At 48.0% G+C, this 18,251-nt stretch overlaps 1 protein-coding gene across 5 annotated transcripts in view; it reads right to left on the bottom strand.

The window, feature by feature from the left end:
- Nucleotides 1-15,756, bottom strand: part of map3k4 (mitogen-activated protein kinase kinase kinase 4) — a 33,815-nt gene extending 18,059 nt beyond the window's left edge. The window contains exons 1-5 of one of the 5 annotated variants that reach the window (XM_013133912.3): nucleotides 15,453-15,756; nucleotides 3,775-3,983; nucleotides 2,807-3,381; nucleotides 2,009-2,668; nucleotides 1,217-1,744 (exon numbers count right to left, since the gene is read on the bottom strand). In XM_013133912.3, coding sequence (XP_012989366.2) covers nucleotides 1,217-1,744; nucleotides 2,009-2,668; nucleotides 2,807-3,381; nucleotides 3,775-3,983; nucleotides 15,453-15,484 — 2,004 coding nt within the window. In that variant the 5' untranslated portion in view covers nucleotides 15,485-15,756. Of the gene's footprint in view, nucleotides 1-1,216; nucleotides 1,745-2,008; nucleotides 2,669-2,806; nucleotides 3,382-3,774; nucleotides 3,984-4,296; nucleotides 5,442-11,891; nucleotides 12,534-15,130; nucleotides 15,319-15,452 lie in introns of those variants that run through there. The other 4 variants (XM_013133914.3, XM_020046600.2, XM_020046598.2 and 1 more) reach the window with 4 other exon arrangements.
- Nucleotides 15,757-18,251: the final 2,495 nt, after the last annotated feature.

Here is an 18,251-nt window from a genome sequence, read left to right as displayed (position 1 = left end):
CATTTCCAATCGTCACAACCCTCATCATCATCCAGCACCATCCATTTTGAAAGTCAATGGAACTGTATTTATGTATAAATGAGGTACATTTGTGACTCTGTACAAAATAATATAACCTTGATTGGCATTCATACTTGCTATGCAAATATATTATAAATGAAGGTTAAATAAAGCAAAGAAATAAAAAAAGAACATCCCGTACTTCCAATCCACATTAAGTGTAAATGAAAATCCTTTTAAGGATTCATGATAATGGAAAATGCCTAGTTTCAATCAAACGTAAAATTGTGCTTTTCAAGTTGCACACTGAGGCAGCAGACTGGTGGTTATTAATGTGCTGGGCTCGTAGCCAAAAGTTCACTGGTACAAATTGAGTGGGCAAAGTGAAAAATAATCTGTTGCCCGTTTTAAAAGACTTAAATGTTAAACAAGGCATCAGTAAACATGTTGTCACTCACTTCTGCTGGTTTTCCATAGTATTAGTCAAACCATTGATCTCATTTTCATAAGGGCATGCGTTTCCATCTTCCGGAGTTGTTCAGAATTGTGCTGACCATAGCCCCACGCAGCAGGAAGTTCATTTTCCATATACAAACATGCAAGCACACATGCCGACAGATTTACCACGCCTGTGCTTGTGTGCCAATCAACGTAATTTCCTCCGGTGGCTGGATCTCAACAGCAAGACAAATAATTTAACCAAGTTCTCAAAACATGCACAGCAGGGCCAGAACCTAAACCATCTGCTACACACATGTGAATGCTCACCCCAACTAACGAACAGACGGAACCCGTTACACGGCTCCCCTCCAGAAGTCACCACAAGCAGTCCTCAAAACGCACGGCTTTGACCGTTTACAATTAGGGTGTGAAATCCAGAACAAATATGATTAGATGCAAACTGATTAAATACGAATGTTCAGTGTCAAGCATGTGCCAGGTATGATATACAAAAAAACGTAACGAGGGACAGAACTAACCGCACTTCAACCCATGCACGCTAGCTGTTCATTCGTTAACAACCTTCCAACCGCTAGGGTCACAACTTGGCCCGGAAATGTCGGCGTTCAAATAAACCACAGAGGAGCAGGTCTTGCAGTGCGCACTCCGTCTCTGCATTTCTCATCGAGTTGATATCCGGTGCCGGCTCTAAGACGCCGGACTGGATGCTCAATAGTGATCGGGTTCTCCACAAAAAGCCCTCAGCCTCTCTTACCTCATTGGCCGGCAAGTGGCTGAGCAGGGCAGCCCGCGACCTCTGGAGGGAGGGGTCCATCAGCTTGTGCAGTCTCAGGATCAGCTTCCTCAGTCCCATCTGTTTCAGGGCCTTGTCTACAAAAGGTCGGTAGATGGCCGTGGGGCAACTCATCTCCCCTGTGTCCGTCCCGCCCGCCACGACTTCTGCTGTCCCCGAGCCAGCTGCCGGGAGGAATTCGTCCGCGGATAACAACCGGGCGAATTTCGGCGTTAAGGGGGAGAGCTCTCCATCTCCCGCCTCACCCGGCGTTCCTACCCCTCGGGGCTCGCTCGTTCCACCCACCACGTCCCTGTCCTCTGCGTCGCTGTCGCCGGCGGTATAGGTCGTGGTGGAGTCGTTCTCCTCATCTTCCTCGGTCTCGTCGTCGTCGTCCTCGTTGCCGCGGGAGCAGCGCGGCGAGGGGATCTCGAAGACGGGCCAGCCGATCCGGGAGAGGTCCCGGAGGCCGAGGACAGTGGCCATGACACGGAGTTTCTGGTTCAGATCCTAAGTGATGACCAAATTTTTAAAAAAGAAAGAAGAAAAAGCAGTTTAGTGGACCGTTCTATAACAAACAACTCACAGCATTGGTCAAACCCACAATAATGGCATAGCATAACTATGACCAATCAGAAGATTGGGGGAAAGGGAAACACCCGTTTCATTGTTTTGTTGAGCGAACATTCCCACTGGACATTCCCTTCTGTCGCGCTCCTGTTGTAACTTTAAAATGTGCCTCCAGTAGAGGTGCACCTCCATCCCTTCCTGTACCTGTGTGATGTTCAGCCAGAGACAGAGGGCCTGCACTCGACCCTGGAAGTCCCGGGCCGCGTACTTCTCATAGTCCTTCTGGAGGGTGTTCAGGGACGGGTACAGGGCCTCCACTGACTCCAACAGCTCCATCACCCGTTTCACCTGCTCAAAGGCCAGCCTCTGCCGCTGGAGATGCTCTCGACAGGCCGCCCCAGAGCCCAGGGGCGCCGCCGCGTTCACCGCCGAAGAGTGGCAGGCGCTGAACCCCCAGGGGTCCACCGAAACTGTCTGGTTTGTCTCCGGAGCGCTGGAGGCGGGCCAACGAGATTCCCCCTCCTGCCTGGAAATAGTCTCCGATGCCTGGGGTGGAGTTCTCTGACTGGGCCCCTGGCCCGGCCCTCCACAGTCTGGCTCTGTGAACACGAGGGTCCTCTGGGCTCCCTGAGCTGGGGACGCCTCGTGTCCACCCTGACCCGGTCCTCCTGCACCCACTCCGGGGCCCGGTTGTCCCGGGTCCATGGCGCAGGAGCTCAGGACACGATAGTCCACCTTGAAGTGGAGCACTTCGTTGATGATGTCTGGGATGGCCTGACGAGCCGTGAACAGGAACAGGTCCTGGTCGCCAACGGAGCGCCTGGCGTGCCATGCCTGTAGTTCCAGCCACACCACCTGAACGAACTAAAGAATGGGGAAACGCATATAAGATGCTGCTGGCGTTCATGTCAGGAGCCATGCATGCCATGCCATTACTGTATTCCCTCATCGTGTCCCTCCCTCTATTGCCCCCCCCCCCCCCCACCCCACATCCCTCCATACCTCATTATTCTGGCCCATGAAGGGAGAGACCTCCAGGCCTCGCTGCTCCTTCTCCTTCTTCTTGGACGACATGGAGGTCAGCTTCAGCAACAGTCTCAGCGTCTCAAAGAACTTGAGGCGATCCGCCGGGCAGTCCGTCCTGGAGGTCTGCCGGTGGGTGCGGTGGGCCATGGGGTGGGGCATGGTGACCGGGAGCTTGCCGCTGCCGCAGCCCAGTGAAAGGTAGGGTTTCCTGGGGTCCATGTTGAGAGCCGAGCCCCTGGTGAAGGGGCTGGAGGTTTTGGAGAGAGGGTCCAGCATGAAGGAGCCTTCGAAAGTCTTCTTGTGGTCCCTCTCGGTGGAGCGCTGCGTGCTGCGTTGCTTCTTGTCCTGCTTGTGGCTGTGCTGTTGCTCCTCAGTCGGTTTGTTGACCTGCTTGTTTACGGTTATTTGGACCTCGGAGAAGTCGGCTTGTTTCTTTCCCGGCTTGAAGTTCTGCTCATCGGCCTCTGGGGGGTGAAGGTAGGGGTCCCGGGGCCGGGTGGGGTCCTTCTCTCTCTGAGACTGGGATGGGCTGGAGGGGGGCTGCTGTTTGTCTGAGGAGACAGAAAGCATTACTTAGGCTAAGCGATGCAATAACACAACCTATACCCCTCAAGAAACCTATACCCAACAATAACACAACCTATACCCCTCAAGTAACCTTTACCCAACAATAACACAACCTATACCCCTCAAGAAACCTATACCCAACAATAACACCACCTATACCCCTCAAGTAACCTTTACCCAACAATAACACCACCTATACCCCTCAAGTAACCTTTACCCAACAATAACACAACCTATACCCCTCAAGTAACCTTTACCCAACAATAACACAACCTATACTCCTTAAATTGATACTCCTGTAGCTTGGCGCATTTACTCTTCTACACCGCGGTCCTCTGTTCTCTGACTACTGCCCCCCACCCTCCCCTCCAACTCACCCTTGTTAGGCGAGCGTCCAGCGGGCGAGCGTCCAGACGACCTGCCCTGGCTGTTCCTCTGGTGTTTGCCTGACATGCGTTTCATCTGCCGGGGGGTGAAGGGGGGAGACGTGCTGTAAAGGGCTTCCTCTTCCTCACTGGGCTCGTCCCACAACTCTTCCACCTCACAGCTCTGCTGCTCCGAACCATCTTCCCAGGGATTGGCCTGCCTGGGGGGGGGGGGGGGGGTTGTGTTTAGCGGGGGACCACGGCAACAGAAAACATCAGGTCGAAAAATGGAGGGGGCGTGGGCGTCGGAGAAGCAACAAATGAAAGATGACAACTGTGTAAATAAATCTAGTAAATAAATAACTAGATTTTTCATTTTAGCCCATTTTAAGCCTTTGACCTGTTGAAAAGATAAAAGTAAAATGTAAAAAAAAAAAAACAAGCTTAAATGTTTTGTCATAGTCCTGATCGTATAGGCGTAGACAACAATATACTCAGCAATTTAACACAGGCAGTAAATAAACAACTACCGACCCGGGAGGTCCCGACAGACAAAAGCGTTCCATCATTTTGCTGCGCGTCTGATGGGAACTGGATGCACTGTAACGTATATGCTTGGCCGGCTACTCCTCCTGTTCAGCGAGTCACTCCGTGCACTCGGGGAGAGCGCCGCATGCACTTGGGCTGGGCTGGCGCCCCGGCTCCACCGCGGGGGCGACGCCAGACTGCCTCCCCCGCGCACGCGGGCCGGACCAGGAGTGGTGCGACTGGGATCCCTGGAGCCTGGCTGGCTGCAACCTCCCACGGCCGCAGTGCTGCTGCGCATCAACAGGACCGCTGTCTGGGTACGACGTGACGCATGGGGGGCAGTAACTCATGGGGGTAGTAAAACATGCACTAAGTAAAACAGCATGTTTCATCTTGGATACTTATTCCCCCCCCCCCTTCTTCTTCAGAAAGGCCAGACAGACACAGACCTCTGGGGCTAAGATGGGTTGAGTGTTCAGATCCCTAGCCAGAGCTTCACCAAGGTCAATGGGATGACGTCGATGTTTCAGCGCATTTCCTTATTATTGCACCACGCAGGGATACGAACGGCACCATGTTTCCTGGTAATAGAGCACCATTGCATTAGACTGTCAGGAGACCATTTCTTCGGCTTGTCGAACAGGAGCACAGACAGAGAGGCAGAGGCTTCGTGCGTCACCATTCTCAGGTCAATGTCATCAAATGTAGCTCGGGTTATTCCATTCAGGATCCACATCTGCTGTCGCCAAGGTAGATGCTACCAATTATTCTGCGGTCTGAATATCATTTATAACAATACATAGTAAAGAATATTGTTCAATAAACAGACATTTCAAAGTATTTGTGCCAGCGGAGGAAATAAACCAAGTATCCACCCTTCAACCACACTTCTGTAAATGGATTCAACCGATGGTGAAATGTAACATAAGTGAGGACCATAAAGAGTTACAATCCTATGCTCTGAAACAACTGACAGGTTGAGGTGAAACGGGGGCACGTATCAGAGTAAAGGACAAAGGGACCCTAATGTCCATCTGCCAGGGGTGGTCTGCCATATGACACCAGGTCAAAGGTTGAAAGGTTAACACGAACCCATTGGTGTGTGGAAAAGTAACAGTCCTGAAGATTCTGCTGCTTGGGAGCCTAGAAAGCAATCACCAAATTCTTAAATTCAAAACCGTACATGTTAATTATATTTATTAGTATTATTAATTGCATTGAGGTAAAAAAAAATAATAATGCATTGGTTTTATAAAATGCTTTTAATTTCTAGCAGAAGTACCTAAACATTTATATTTTATTTCTGATTGTTAATTTCAAATTGCACATTAGAGGGCAGCTGAACACATCCCATTTTAAAGCCAGCTCTTTTAAACTCTCATGCGGTTTTAACAGCATGTTGTGTTTCCTTCATATGATGTATCCTAGGCTTTGATTTATTTCTATGAACATGTTAACATGACTTCCCGGGTAAAGTGAGGAAGATAAAAATCCAAATAGAATCTCAAATTATTTCCAAAAGGCTGAGTGCGGATCTGGCAGGGTATTTCTTGGGAGATTTTTCCACCTAAAACAAACCAAAAGATTAGACTGGTAGCCTATCTAGAATTATAGGCACCCTCCCCAAGTAAAATGTGTTTAGTCTGCGCCACTGTGGAGCTGATTAAGGTCATACTGACTGACTGTAGAAAGAACGAAGCATCATTATGAGCTTCATTAGCGCACAGTGAACATAAACCGGCTGTGGGCCCGGAACACTTCCAACCTTTTGGGTGAGAAACAAAAGAGAAAAGAACAACAGCACAGACAAATGCAAGGGGAGGGGGGGGGTTCAGATTACACTGACACAGTTTCGGGCCCACTTACGCTTTTCCAGGGTATTTTAATGGGATTACAGACGGGACGTTTAATGGGAAGTTGACCCCAAGAAATAAACAACAATAGCAGGCTACAATGGTGGCGGGGGCTGGGGGTGCACACGAACAGCAGTGCATCTCTCCGTCTGCGGTAGATCCCCCGTCCCCGCCCCCCGTCCCCCCCCGTCGGCATGCGCGTCACTGGGTGGCGTTTGACAAGGTGCTGCAGGGGATTGGGAAGGATCCCTTTCACTAATCCAAGGAACACCGGCCAAAGCCTTTTCTCTGGAAGGGCCACATGAAGAGGGGGTGAGCACGCGCCCACACAGGGCTGAATGGAAAGCCCGGGCCCCTATTGCCCATCTGTCACTCTCCACCAGGAACCCTTCTGTCGCACGCACGTGCGCACGCACGCACGCACGCACACTTCACTCTGTCCCTCAGGGAGCAAGACATGACTTCCAGACGAGGGAGAGGAACCCTGCTCCAAAGCCCTTGAGTTTCCTACATGCCAGAGCTTTCTGTGTGTGTGTGTTATTCGGTCCAGATGCACCTTGGGTATGTCTAACGTGTGCGCTTTTCACGGGTTGAATAAGAGGGGTGAGAATGTAGATCGCGCCGCGTGCCATAGCAGTGATGCGCGTCCGTGGAATTTAGAATCAAATATTTGAGCGGATAAGAAAGGACATCAGTCATTGAATGACATGTCAGGGCTTGGATCTGGGTAGTAGGACGGATCTCTGCGGACACGGCGTTCTGCTCAACGAGTGGCGAAACGGGTCCTCGCGGACGCTTCTCAGGTATCACCCCCTCCGAACGTAGTCATCGAATAGCACAGTGTTCCCTTCAAAACAAGCGCCAGCGGACGTCAGTAGGGCTGGGAAATTCCGGGGGGGGGGGGGGGGGGGGGGGGGGGGGGCAATCACGACACATAGCCGGTAAAACCCATGTGTGACTCTCACAAATACACACTCAGCGGTCAGATAATTAGACACAGCGCCATTAGGAGGAACATGGCACTCCTGCAGCCAGCGGAGCCTGTGGCCACGGCTTGCTATATGAAGCAGACAGACGTGGGCGGAGTCGTTTCGCGGCTGTCAGACACAACGTCAGGACAGATAAGGGGGTTTTGTACACGTCAAGTCCCTCGATACTAATTTGGCCTCTATGTTAAAAAGGACTAAATTAAAGATGACATTATCCTGCTTGCTCAAGGGCAGAACAGCAACCCCTAGCTGCTGATCAGTCTCATCTCTCTTTAGGAATGATACTTCCTGCAGGACAGGGAGGTTTGTCAGTGAAAACACATCGTCTATGGTCTGTGCAGCGTGCAGATATTGACCCAAAGGAACATCTTCAATGATTAATGTACAGCACCCATCCAATGATGTCCTCAGGTCGGCATGTTCCCGACTCCTTGGAGAACCCTGGTCCTGTAGAACCCTGGCCGTTCTGAAGGCTTATCTACTAAACTGGCTACTGCCTTTGTATGTATTGTGATTAGACACTGGAATTTAATTTTTCCTAAACGTATTGCTCCCGTGCCTGTTGCAGGGACATGAGAGGAAATGTTTTAACCAATCTCTGAAGTAAAATGACTGAAAACAAAATGGATATAGCCGACCATTGCAACAATTTCGCAACATTGTCAAATGATGTAGCCTCGACAGACTTTGTGCTTATTTAGAACATTCATAACATGCACTGACCTTTGTAGAGAATTAGCAAAAAGGACTGAAAGCTTTATGAAATTAAATAGAAATCAGTAGAGAAAAGGCAACTGTCTGCGTGTGTGTGTCTGTTTGCTTTATTTGTTTGTGATGCAGGCTTCCATTACTTGCATCAGCAATGATGCAAAAACAACGCGCTTTCCGGCAGATAAAGTCTTATCCCAAGAACCCCTTGATAACTCAAAAGTCAAACGCAAATAGGCTTCTACTTTACCCCGCAGAATGATATACACTGTCTTTCTGTTTCTATAGAAAACAAAGTGTGATACGCAGGAGCAGTCTTCGTAGAGCCCTATCTGGGTTTAACGCTCGGTTTCAAGTGGTCCCGGAGGAGAGGGTTGTGAAACCCTGTCACAGTGCCTGCGTGTTTGATTGGGCTGACCGAGGTCACGGAGGTGCGCGTGTGTTAAAATAAGGCGCAGCAGTGCTAGGCAGAGTCCAGAGTGGGATGACTTCAACCCTCAGGAATGACTGACGACAAACGGCTGACATCATCGCTTGTTTGTTTGGTTGCCACGAGACAAGCGCCTCTGCTCTGACGGGGGGGGCGTACGCCAAGAAGCCACACCCCCTCCGGCACTCTCCTGCTCGCTGGTGCAGCCACAGCCAACCTACGGAGGTTTGCCACTGACAGCAGGGCTACTTTCACAGGAAGCGCAGAGCTTAATCCCCCAGCCCCAGGAAGTATGAGTGACAACCAGGAGTCTCTGCGAACGCGTGCGTGCATAAAGGGAGGCATTCAGGCACGACCTCTGAAGGAGCCCCCATTTGACCCCGGCTGAGTCACTGCAGCAGAGCAGATGGTGTCTGGAAGTCGTTGGCCAGTAATAAAAGGCTGCTGGAATGTCACAGCTTTGGGCAACGCTCAGCCTGTAGAGCCACCACTGGCAGGAGGTGTGCGTGAGTGCGTGTGCTCGCATGCATATAAAAACTCCAGCGCTCTACCCATCCAGGCACTGCAGCTTGGGTTTGCTTTAGCGACCTTTGACCCCCCCCCCCCCCCAGCAACACACACTATTGAATCAGGCAGGAGGGCTTCATTGTGCGGGGTAACACGTGGCCCCAGAGGCCCATGCAGCTGAATAGCCTGGACACAGCTGGCCGGAGGGGGGGGGGGGGCACACTCTGGTCGTATCCTAAACGGCCCCCTTCCTCTAGGAGGCTGGCGCACTTCTCCCCACGGTGCCGGGTCAGAAGTAGGACAACATATGGGGGATAGGGGGCCATTTCCGATGCAGCCCTGCTCATAATGTCTATTGATCTTAGCGACTGAACGGGACAGAATGGTTGTTTAGCGAGGAGGGGGACAACAAGGGAGGAGGGCAAGGATTTAGCCAGTGGGGGGGGGGGGGGGGGGTTGGGGGGGGGGGATTGGTCAACTAGTCCTCAGCAATATGAGTCAATATTTTTTGGACTGTCAAGTCACTATTACAAGAAGGCATGTGAACGTAGCTCACCTTTCAGTGCAGTAGGTATTAACGTATATAAAGCCATGATGAAGATGTGACGATTTACACAATTACATGTGTAAATGATGTGAGGCCACACGCAACTATGAATAGATTGTGGCAGGTCTCTTTCAGTGTTTTCAGATGAGATCCATGACCACGATAGCGTACGATGTCCGGACAGAGTGTAAAGAAGGGCAATGATATGATTTGCTTTTGCATGCAATGCAAACATTAAATAGAAACTGAACTAACTCATTTTAAAATGATGCAAACTCTCAATCTTGCTCATTAAGAAATGCAAGACGCCCTGACTGAAATTTCAAGTCGTGGTTTCCTGTGGGTGTGTCTTCGGGTGTGTCTTTCCAAAACGAATCACAACAAACAGTGGCAGTAGAGGACAGTGGCTAAGTTTTTAAATCCCCTACAGATTGACTCACAGTCGTAAGGCAGGTAATTTAGTTCCGTGTGAAGGCTTAAGCCTGCATTGTTTGGCTAAGCTGATAACAGCTAAACAGCATTGCTTCTACAGCTGCTGATGGTTAGCTTGTCTAGGTAGCTGATATTGCTCCGTCAAGTTAAGCAAAGACAGCAAAAGCATTGCAAATCTTTCTCTCGCATTAGCTTTTACCTAACGTGTAACGTTAACTATGTATTTAGCTGGTTACATCACAGTGTTATAGGATCCAGCACAGTACTAATTAAGATGGCTTATGTTTGCGTTATACTAAATTTACAAACACAACACTTGGCCCTGGTTTGGCAGCCAGCCAAAGACGATAAGGAATTTGAAGGAGTACTTCACTCCTAGAGAAACACGGTTATAACAACATATCTACCTGACAGGCTGACTTTGTTGGTATTATTGTGTCAATACTTTTTTTTTGCTACCTAGCTTCTGAGGTAAACATTTTACCAGCCAGCAAGTTTAGACACTACATTGCAGTTTGGGTTTTGAAGTCGACAGAGTCTAAACAGACTACTTCAACAAATTTCCTGTTACTTGCCAACTTACTAGAACTATGAAAGGCGGGAGACTGTCAACATTTGTCATACATTTGCCCATTATTTTTAACAATGCACATCGTTGCGCCTCATTAACCCTTTAACTGTAATGCACAGATCCATTCGATCTGATCCGTTTGCAGAGTGAACTGGGCGTCGCTTCGCGGAGACGTGACCATCAAGAGCAGAGCGGCAGGGCGGGGCAGACCCGGTCTCAGTGATTACTCGCACGTGGAGTTTGGCAACAGGGGGAATGAATTGCGGACACCGTTGCAATCCAAACCCAACACCTATTAACGTCGGGACACACTCGGGACCAAACTACACCTTCAGCGATACCATTTGCACTCTGCAGTGAACTTAAATGGCTCCCAGATTTCTGACACACCCGCTGTGGTGCGCTCTGTTGCGGTAGTGGGCTCTGTGGCTCAGTTGCACTAAACAATTACTGGGTTGCGTGCAACAGCATCTGGCCTGGTGTCTTCAGGCTTCTCAGCACTGTTCCCCGCAACGCAAAGGCCCAGCAAATGACCAGCAGAGTGTCTGCTGCAGAGCCGGGGAGGAAAACGACGCAGAAGGGAACAGGACAAATCTGACCACGCCTGTCTGACAGGACAGAGGCAACGTACGACCTACGCCACCAGGACAGGTACAGATGACCCCCCACGACACAAAGCGCACACACGCACGCGCAGAGGTTACAGGTGCACAACAAACCGCACACGACGACACACAGTTGAGCAGATTGCGGACGTTTATATGCCTGCCGGGGACACATTCACGGTCCCAGCGGCCCACGCGACTAATCGAAATCTGACCAGCAGGCTGGGGGATGACGAGACAGACAACACGACAATACGCCCGCCTGCCCAGATGTCCCTCCCAGCCCGTGCCAGGGCGGAACGCAAACAGTCACGTAACGGTGATTCCAGAGTAATGACCATATGCCACTTCCTGTCGGAATCACAGTGTGGCGCGGCACAGCAGGCGCAGGGCAGGTGTGGCCGGTGTTTATCGGAGAGAGAGTGTGTAATAAGAGCGGACAGGAAAGCGGGATAGAAAGGGTGGGGTGAGAGAAAGAGAAGCAGAGAGAGAGAGAGAGAGAGAGAGAAAGAGGGAGAGAGAGAGAGAGAGAGAGGGGGAGAGATGGGGACAAGAGTATTTGAAAGTGATTAAGACAGCCGTAGGTAAAAGGAGTTCTAGCCTCAGAGCTCTGTGGTCTTTTACCCTGATTTGGGTCAGAGACATCATTTATATTATTATTTTCATAGTCTACATGGTTGGAAATGTTGACCGTCGCATGTCATCTCATCTTACGGGGTAACGCCGGGGCCACTTTTCTACAGACACTCCCCGCAGCCAGGGAGGTGTAATGTTGACATCTCGCTCAATGTGTACTGGAGAGAAAGGAAGTCAGACTCCACAAGTCGTTCCAACTCCATAAAGAGGAAAGAAAATACATACATTTAATCACCAGATGGCAGCTGAAAACATACTGCCAGCAAAACCATTCTACTATCACCAGCAACAGCACTTGTTCAAAGGAGTGTCGTGTTAGTTACCAGTTAAACAACTCTGTCGGTGAGTTCATACATCTTCCAGGTGAGGGGTCTGGCCAAAGCACCGCACACATACGTTTGGCGCCTTACGGCACCCCGAGGGTTTCTCGTGTCCAGCATGAACGAAAATGTTTATTTACATATTAAGTTAACGTTATGTAAACAAAACTGTGTTCACGGCAATCGACGCAGCCCAAACAGACCCGATGAAGCCAGGACAGTGGCACTGATAGGCTGTGGCCTCCAGGCAGGGAATGCTGGGGGGGGGGGGTTCCGGGAGAGGAGGGTTCCAAAGGAGTGCGTTGCATTAGTGTTCCAGTCACAGGCTCCTTGCGCTCTGGGCCATTAGACGAATATCCCCTTCTCCGTGCAACACTACACCACATCCTGAAATCCCTGGAATGCTTGAGAATGCCTGAACGCCACTGGCTGAGGCCGAGAACCAACTCGGCACAGACAAAAGGTCTCTGTGCTGTCCTTCCCTGCAATGGTTGGCGGCAGCAATTAACATTACTGAGTGAAGTGCATGCATTTTTAACTGTTCTCCCAAACGATCTTGTTTTGCACAATCAGGGACAGGGGTGACCTTAACTGGGTTGCACAATCATATGCCTTGTTGTCGGTCTCTCACCCTCAGTCGTACAACATGCCGGGAAAGTGGTTCAGTCCCAAACGGCAGCACATCCCCTGTCAAGTGCACTACTTCTGACCAGAGCCCATGAGGAATAGGGAGCCATTTGAGACACAGCCATCGACTTCATGGGGCCCGAGTGCAGCTTTGGGTTTGACCGCTTACCATCAAAAGCATGACATCACTGTTCCCATTCAACCCCAGTTCAATCCCAGTTCCAGCTTTTGAGGTTGCCCCTGCTTTTCTGAAGAAAAAAAAAAACGGAAGCACAATTATACACAAGAGGCCAGGGGCTATGCTGAGGATCCGAAGAAGGGCCCCTCCCTTAAATACCTTGCCCGGCACAGCATGCTTAGGCAAAAATACCCCCCCCCTCATTCTAATCCACCACAAGGGGAGTAGTGTGCCATTTGGGGAACAGCCTACAAGGGCAAAACTGAGCTTGCAGATCAAAAAACCACTTCCTAGAAGAGAGCAAAGTCAGGTTCCCTGGTATGCTGTGGCTGCGTAACCTGGAGTAAGTTCCAAACGGCATCCTAACCCTAAACAGTCCACAACTCTAACCGGCTCAGAAGTGCGCTACATAAGTAAGCGGGGTGCCATTTGAGATGAACACTGTAATAAATTATTTGGGCAGACAATCTGACACTTTCCTTAGAGGCAGGCTGCTGGTGCCATCCTGCCAACTCTGTAGCAAGTCATCTTAATGCCATGTTCAGCTGGAACATCACAGCAATGGAGTGAACCACCAGACATCTGATCATAGTATCTTTACAAACGATTTGGCCTTCAAAATGCCAGGGTCTACTACATCCATACAGCACAGCCAGAGGGGGTCTGGAAAACACCACTAGGTCCAGGTCCCTGTATAGGTTTCTGCATTTCGAATGAGTTCATAAAAAACGGTGCTCCTACCGAACTGCTTGTTCTTTTAAAGTTTCATTTCCAGGTATTGTATAAGCACTCTGTAACAAATTGATTTATAACAGAAATGTAATTAATGATCAGTGGAGATGAAAGTGAGAAAACATTGGGTTAGGGTAATCATCGAAGCATCCTAGGAGATTTACAATAAGTTTGCTTAAAACATTAAATACTTAATGTTTAGTCTTACAAAGAACAACAACAATGACTGGATATTCAAGCCACCTCCATGTTTAAGCGCCAGACAGCAAGATTGAGAATACAGACAGGGATAAGATCTAAACGATGAAGTTGACCGGACACCCTAATCAAGAACCACACTAGAAAGCGTTTGCACTCTGAACATCAAACGTTGTCCATTTCAATTGCAGTCCCCCAGCACCATGCATGCTAGGCCAGGCACTGTTGCGTGCTTTCAGGGAGGAAACGGGTGGGAGGTGGTTCAGGGAGACATAACATTGGATTCCAGAGAATCTGTCGCCGCGTGTCAGGGGCAAACAAGCGCGATGACGTCGTGTGGGGTCGAAAGAGACGTACAAAGAACGAGAACCTTGTACATGCATGCATTCCACTGGCAATACAAAAAAAAAATAACTCTGAAGTGCTCGGTAATAAAATAACATCACTTGTATTGCGACAGCCGTCAGTCTAGACGCCTACAACCTTAATGACAATGTAATACACAGTGTCAGCAACAGTTTACACACGTTTTACATTGAAATCCAGAGCATATACACCAATATTCAGTCCCTGTCTAACAAGTGGAACCGAAACAGCAGAATTATTTTTTACATTTGAGCTCCTGAACAAAGAGCAGGCATCCTCGAACTGCTACCAGTCTCATGGTCAGGTAATCTAAATCCAGGGACTGTTTTTTCGGGGTATGCACTGTTTACATGCTTATCATCCAACACACAACAGCATGCAAGAAATGCCTGTCTTGTAATTTAGCATATTATTAAATTGCAATCAAAACCCTAGAGATCCAATTCAAATATAACAGTTCTAACACAGCAATCTGTTTTCCACACAAAAAGGTGTTGCGACTTGCACACGATGGTAGAGATGAAATAATGTGTCTGTGACGGAAGCGCATTTCTAGCTACGTGCTTTTCCTTCCGAGAACAGTTTTGATTTCTAGGAATGCTAAACCAGCACAATTTGTTTCCGATCAATCCTGTCCCGTCCAAGAAGTCGTAAACAAGAGAGTTTACCAGTCCAGACACTGAATTCTAATTCGAGCCGTGTTTTTCACGTGTTTTGCATTGCTGCAAGTGCAACAATTGCTCATAAAATCCCGGTTACCAGCAAAGTTAGCTAACTAATTATGATATTCATCATAGCTAGCTAACTGCCTGGTTGGCTAGCCAACTGGATAAAGTTCAGCAGGCTACCTAAACATCCAAGAAACGTTTTGCAACATGTCAATTCATGTTTCAAAAACAGTTCTAAGGAAGGAGTTCGTGCATACATGAAAAATGTGTTACCAACATTCGGGCGAAAACTGATTTAAAAAACTATGCAAGGATGAGGTCATTTGTAACTTGGATAAAACTGTGAACAATAAACTCAACGCTAAAGTAACGTTAGCAGCATAGCTAACTCGCTAGCCTACCAAGAAGCTAGCCAGCTAGTTGCCTTTAGATGTTGCAAATCAAATGGGAAAAACAAATAATGAGTTAGATACCTCTTTCAAACAGCAGGCATTTTCTCCATTCATCCAAAAAGGTCCACAATCTAAGATCTGCACCACAAACAAGAACACTATGTATGCAGAACTAAACTTAATTGATATTTCCGACATCAAAACTTTGCAACTTGAAGTCAACGCTGTAAAAAAAAATTGCAACTGCAGCGGACCACTTTCTGACAGTAGGTGATTTTCCTATAAACGCGCAAGCGCGCCAATTGCTTCTCTAGGGTTCTCACGTTCAGCTCACAATGTGGCAGCAGGCAAAACCCCGGCTGTGTAGTTTCTTTTCACGAAATCGCACTGATTAGTTGCCTACCTGCTAGGTTCGCTATTATCCGGAGGCTCCATAGCAGGTCGAGGAATCCTCGGTTCTAGTGGTGCATGGGTCCATCCATGCCCATTGGAGTCGAATAGCTGTTTGCACGATTTGGTTTTTGCAAGAGGTGGGTGAAAAGGCGTCTTTCTGTGAAGTATTTTTATCCGCCTGCAGAGTTAGGGCTCGCCCGAGTGTGTGCTGTCGCCATCTTTCTAGCAGTCATTGAGGAGTGCTACGGCAAGCCGTACAGTTCATGCGTTCTCTGTCCTAGTGGCATGACAATGCGTGACTGTTGATGGGTGGAGGTTGGTTGCAGCATGAAGTTAGAAGAGGCGGTTATAATAATGCTTTATAATACTTGCCATAAGTTTGTTTTGCATTGAGTCCTAAGATGTATATGTACAGGCTCGTGCATGCATTACTTGTTGGCTCTCAAAAACAAATGTTTTACCAGGACCGAATAGGTCAGATGTTAAGACATTGGCTATAAGTAGGCTATATCCTATCAAGTTAATTCAACATTGCAACTGTCCAAATGAGTTTATAGTACTTCACGATGCTTCTACTTTAAATCAAACACAGTCGGCAATCTTTTGTAAGTGGTCATACTTTTTTGTTTTTGCTTAGATATAACATTTCTTAATTACCTACGTACAGCACAAGGGTAATGTTGGATCTATTTGAGAAAATGACAACATTTCTTCATACAATGAATAAGAGAACTACAACAAATTAGATAAGATTGAATTCAACTTTATTGTCATTGAACCGCGACAGTACAGTACAACGAAATGCAGTTAGCATCTAACCCGAAGCGCAAATACTGTAGAAGAGGGCAGAAAATGTATTGACAAGTATTACGTATATGTATATTACAAGTGGAATGTATAGATGTGCAATGAAGGCAAATGCAGTACAAATGGAAATACTAAATGTGCAATTAAGGCAAATAGAGGAGGGTAGGAAATTTACAAGTATTAGGTATAGTGTATGTTACAAGTGGGATAACAGTTGTATGGGTACAAATGGCAATTCTAATGGCATTCTAGATGTGCAATCGTGTCAAATTGAAGGAGTAAGGTATGTGCAACCAGGATGCAGAGATAGCAGCAATGAGGTCCCCGCGTATATGAAACAACTGAAAACTTTCATTATCAGACTTTGCTAGGCAGTATCAGAGTAGTACAAATGGAGTAGTGCAACAAGGTCCCTGGGAGGTGTGGGGGGGTATGGTTCGTGATGGGTCAATGTTCTCTGGGTCACAGAGTTCAGCAGGGTTACAGTAGATGGGAAGAAACTGTTCCTGAGCCTGCTGGTGCGGGACCGAAGAGACCTGTGCTGCCTGCCTGATGGTAGGAGGGCAAACAGTTTGTGGCCGGGATGTGAAGGGTCCCTGATGATCCCAGCGCCCTGCGCAGACACCGCTTGCGCTGGAGGTCTACGATGGCAGGAAGCTGGGCACCGGTGATGTGCTGGGTGGTTTCCACCACCCGTTGCAGGGCCTTCCGGTCGGCTCTGGAGCAACCGCAAAACCACACTGTGGCGCAGTCTGTCAGAATGCTCTTCGATTGTGCAGCGGTAAAATTTCACAAGGATCTTGGAGGACAGACAGGCTTTCTTCAGCCTTTACAGGCGCTGTTATGCCTTTTTGACCAGGGCTGAGGTGTTGATGGACCAGGAGAGGTTCTCGGAGATGTGGACACCCAGGAATTTGAAGCTGGACACACGCTCCACCTCAGTGTCATCGATGAGAAGTGGGTTGTGACTGCAGCCTTTAGACTTCCTGTAACCCACAATGCCCCTTGGTTTTCTTTGCATTGACGGCCAGGTTGTTGTCATCGCACCATGCCGCCAGGTGCTTGACCTCCTCCTTATAGGCTCGGAATGTGTGGACACTTTCCAAGGAATGTGTTCTTTAAGCACTGGAAATGGTCTGTATTTATATTTGGGGCATATTAAAATCGAAATGTTTGTCCGTAACGCAGAATTCACACTGTTCGTGTTTGTTAGTGCGCACGCATGAGTGTGCACTGAACTTCTGTGCAGTATGTTTCTGCTGTATGTTCTTAGTGGTCTTCAACCAGGGATCCCCGGACCCCAGGCTCTAGTCTAGGACAGAAAATCTAGTTCAATAGAGAACTCCATTGATCTTGTTTTTTTTTTTTTTTGTCTGAGACTAGGCTTTATCTGTGTCTACAGAACCGGCCCTAAATGTTCTCCGACTTCCCTGCAGTTCTACTTACAGCCACAAGGTGTCAGGATATTATTATTATTCAAATACACTGTAGTTGGTCATTCGAGAGAGACCATCAAGGTTTGATATGTTGTTATATATTAATTAATTATAAAATTCACAGTAGCCTGATACAATGTGCCATTGTGTATGACACCAAAAAAAGGACTATAAGAGAACATCACCATGGGAGCATCTCAGCAATAAATAGTTAAGTAATGTACTTTTGGATAATTTTGTGTGTTTGTTTTGTTTTTGGGATTAGTTAATGGGAGTTTATGTTATTTAGCAAAATACTACTCTGAAAATGTAAACATTTATCATGTATGCACTTTATGAGTGAGAGGAAAATCTAAGCCTGTTCAAGTGTTGTCTCTTGGCCTATGTAATCATGTCACGGCATGAACTGATTCTACTAGAATAATGACTGTTCTTGACTGTCGATGACCGTCTTATTTCAAATGTATGATCAAACTGAGCATTTTGTGGGCCAAAGGTGCCTCACTGAAAATAAAACTGTATAATTTTTTTTTTTTGAGTCATTTTCCTTAAAAGTATGTAACAGG

Source organism: Esox lucius, chromosome 5 (genome assembly GCF_011004845.1).
Source record: "Esox lucius isolate fEsoLuc1 chromosome 5, fEsoLuc1.pri, whole genome shotgun sequence".
Taxonomy (NCBI): Eukaryota; Metazoa; Chordata; class Actinopteri; order Esociformes; family Esocidae; genus Esox; species Esox lucius.
The sequence above is the reverse complement of the archived record's forward strand: the minus strand, read 5'-3'. Positions and strand labels throughout refer to the sequence as shown.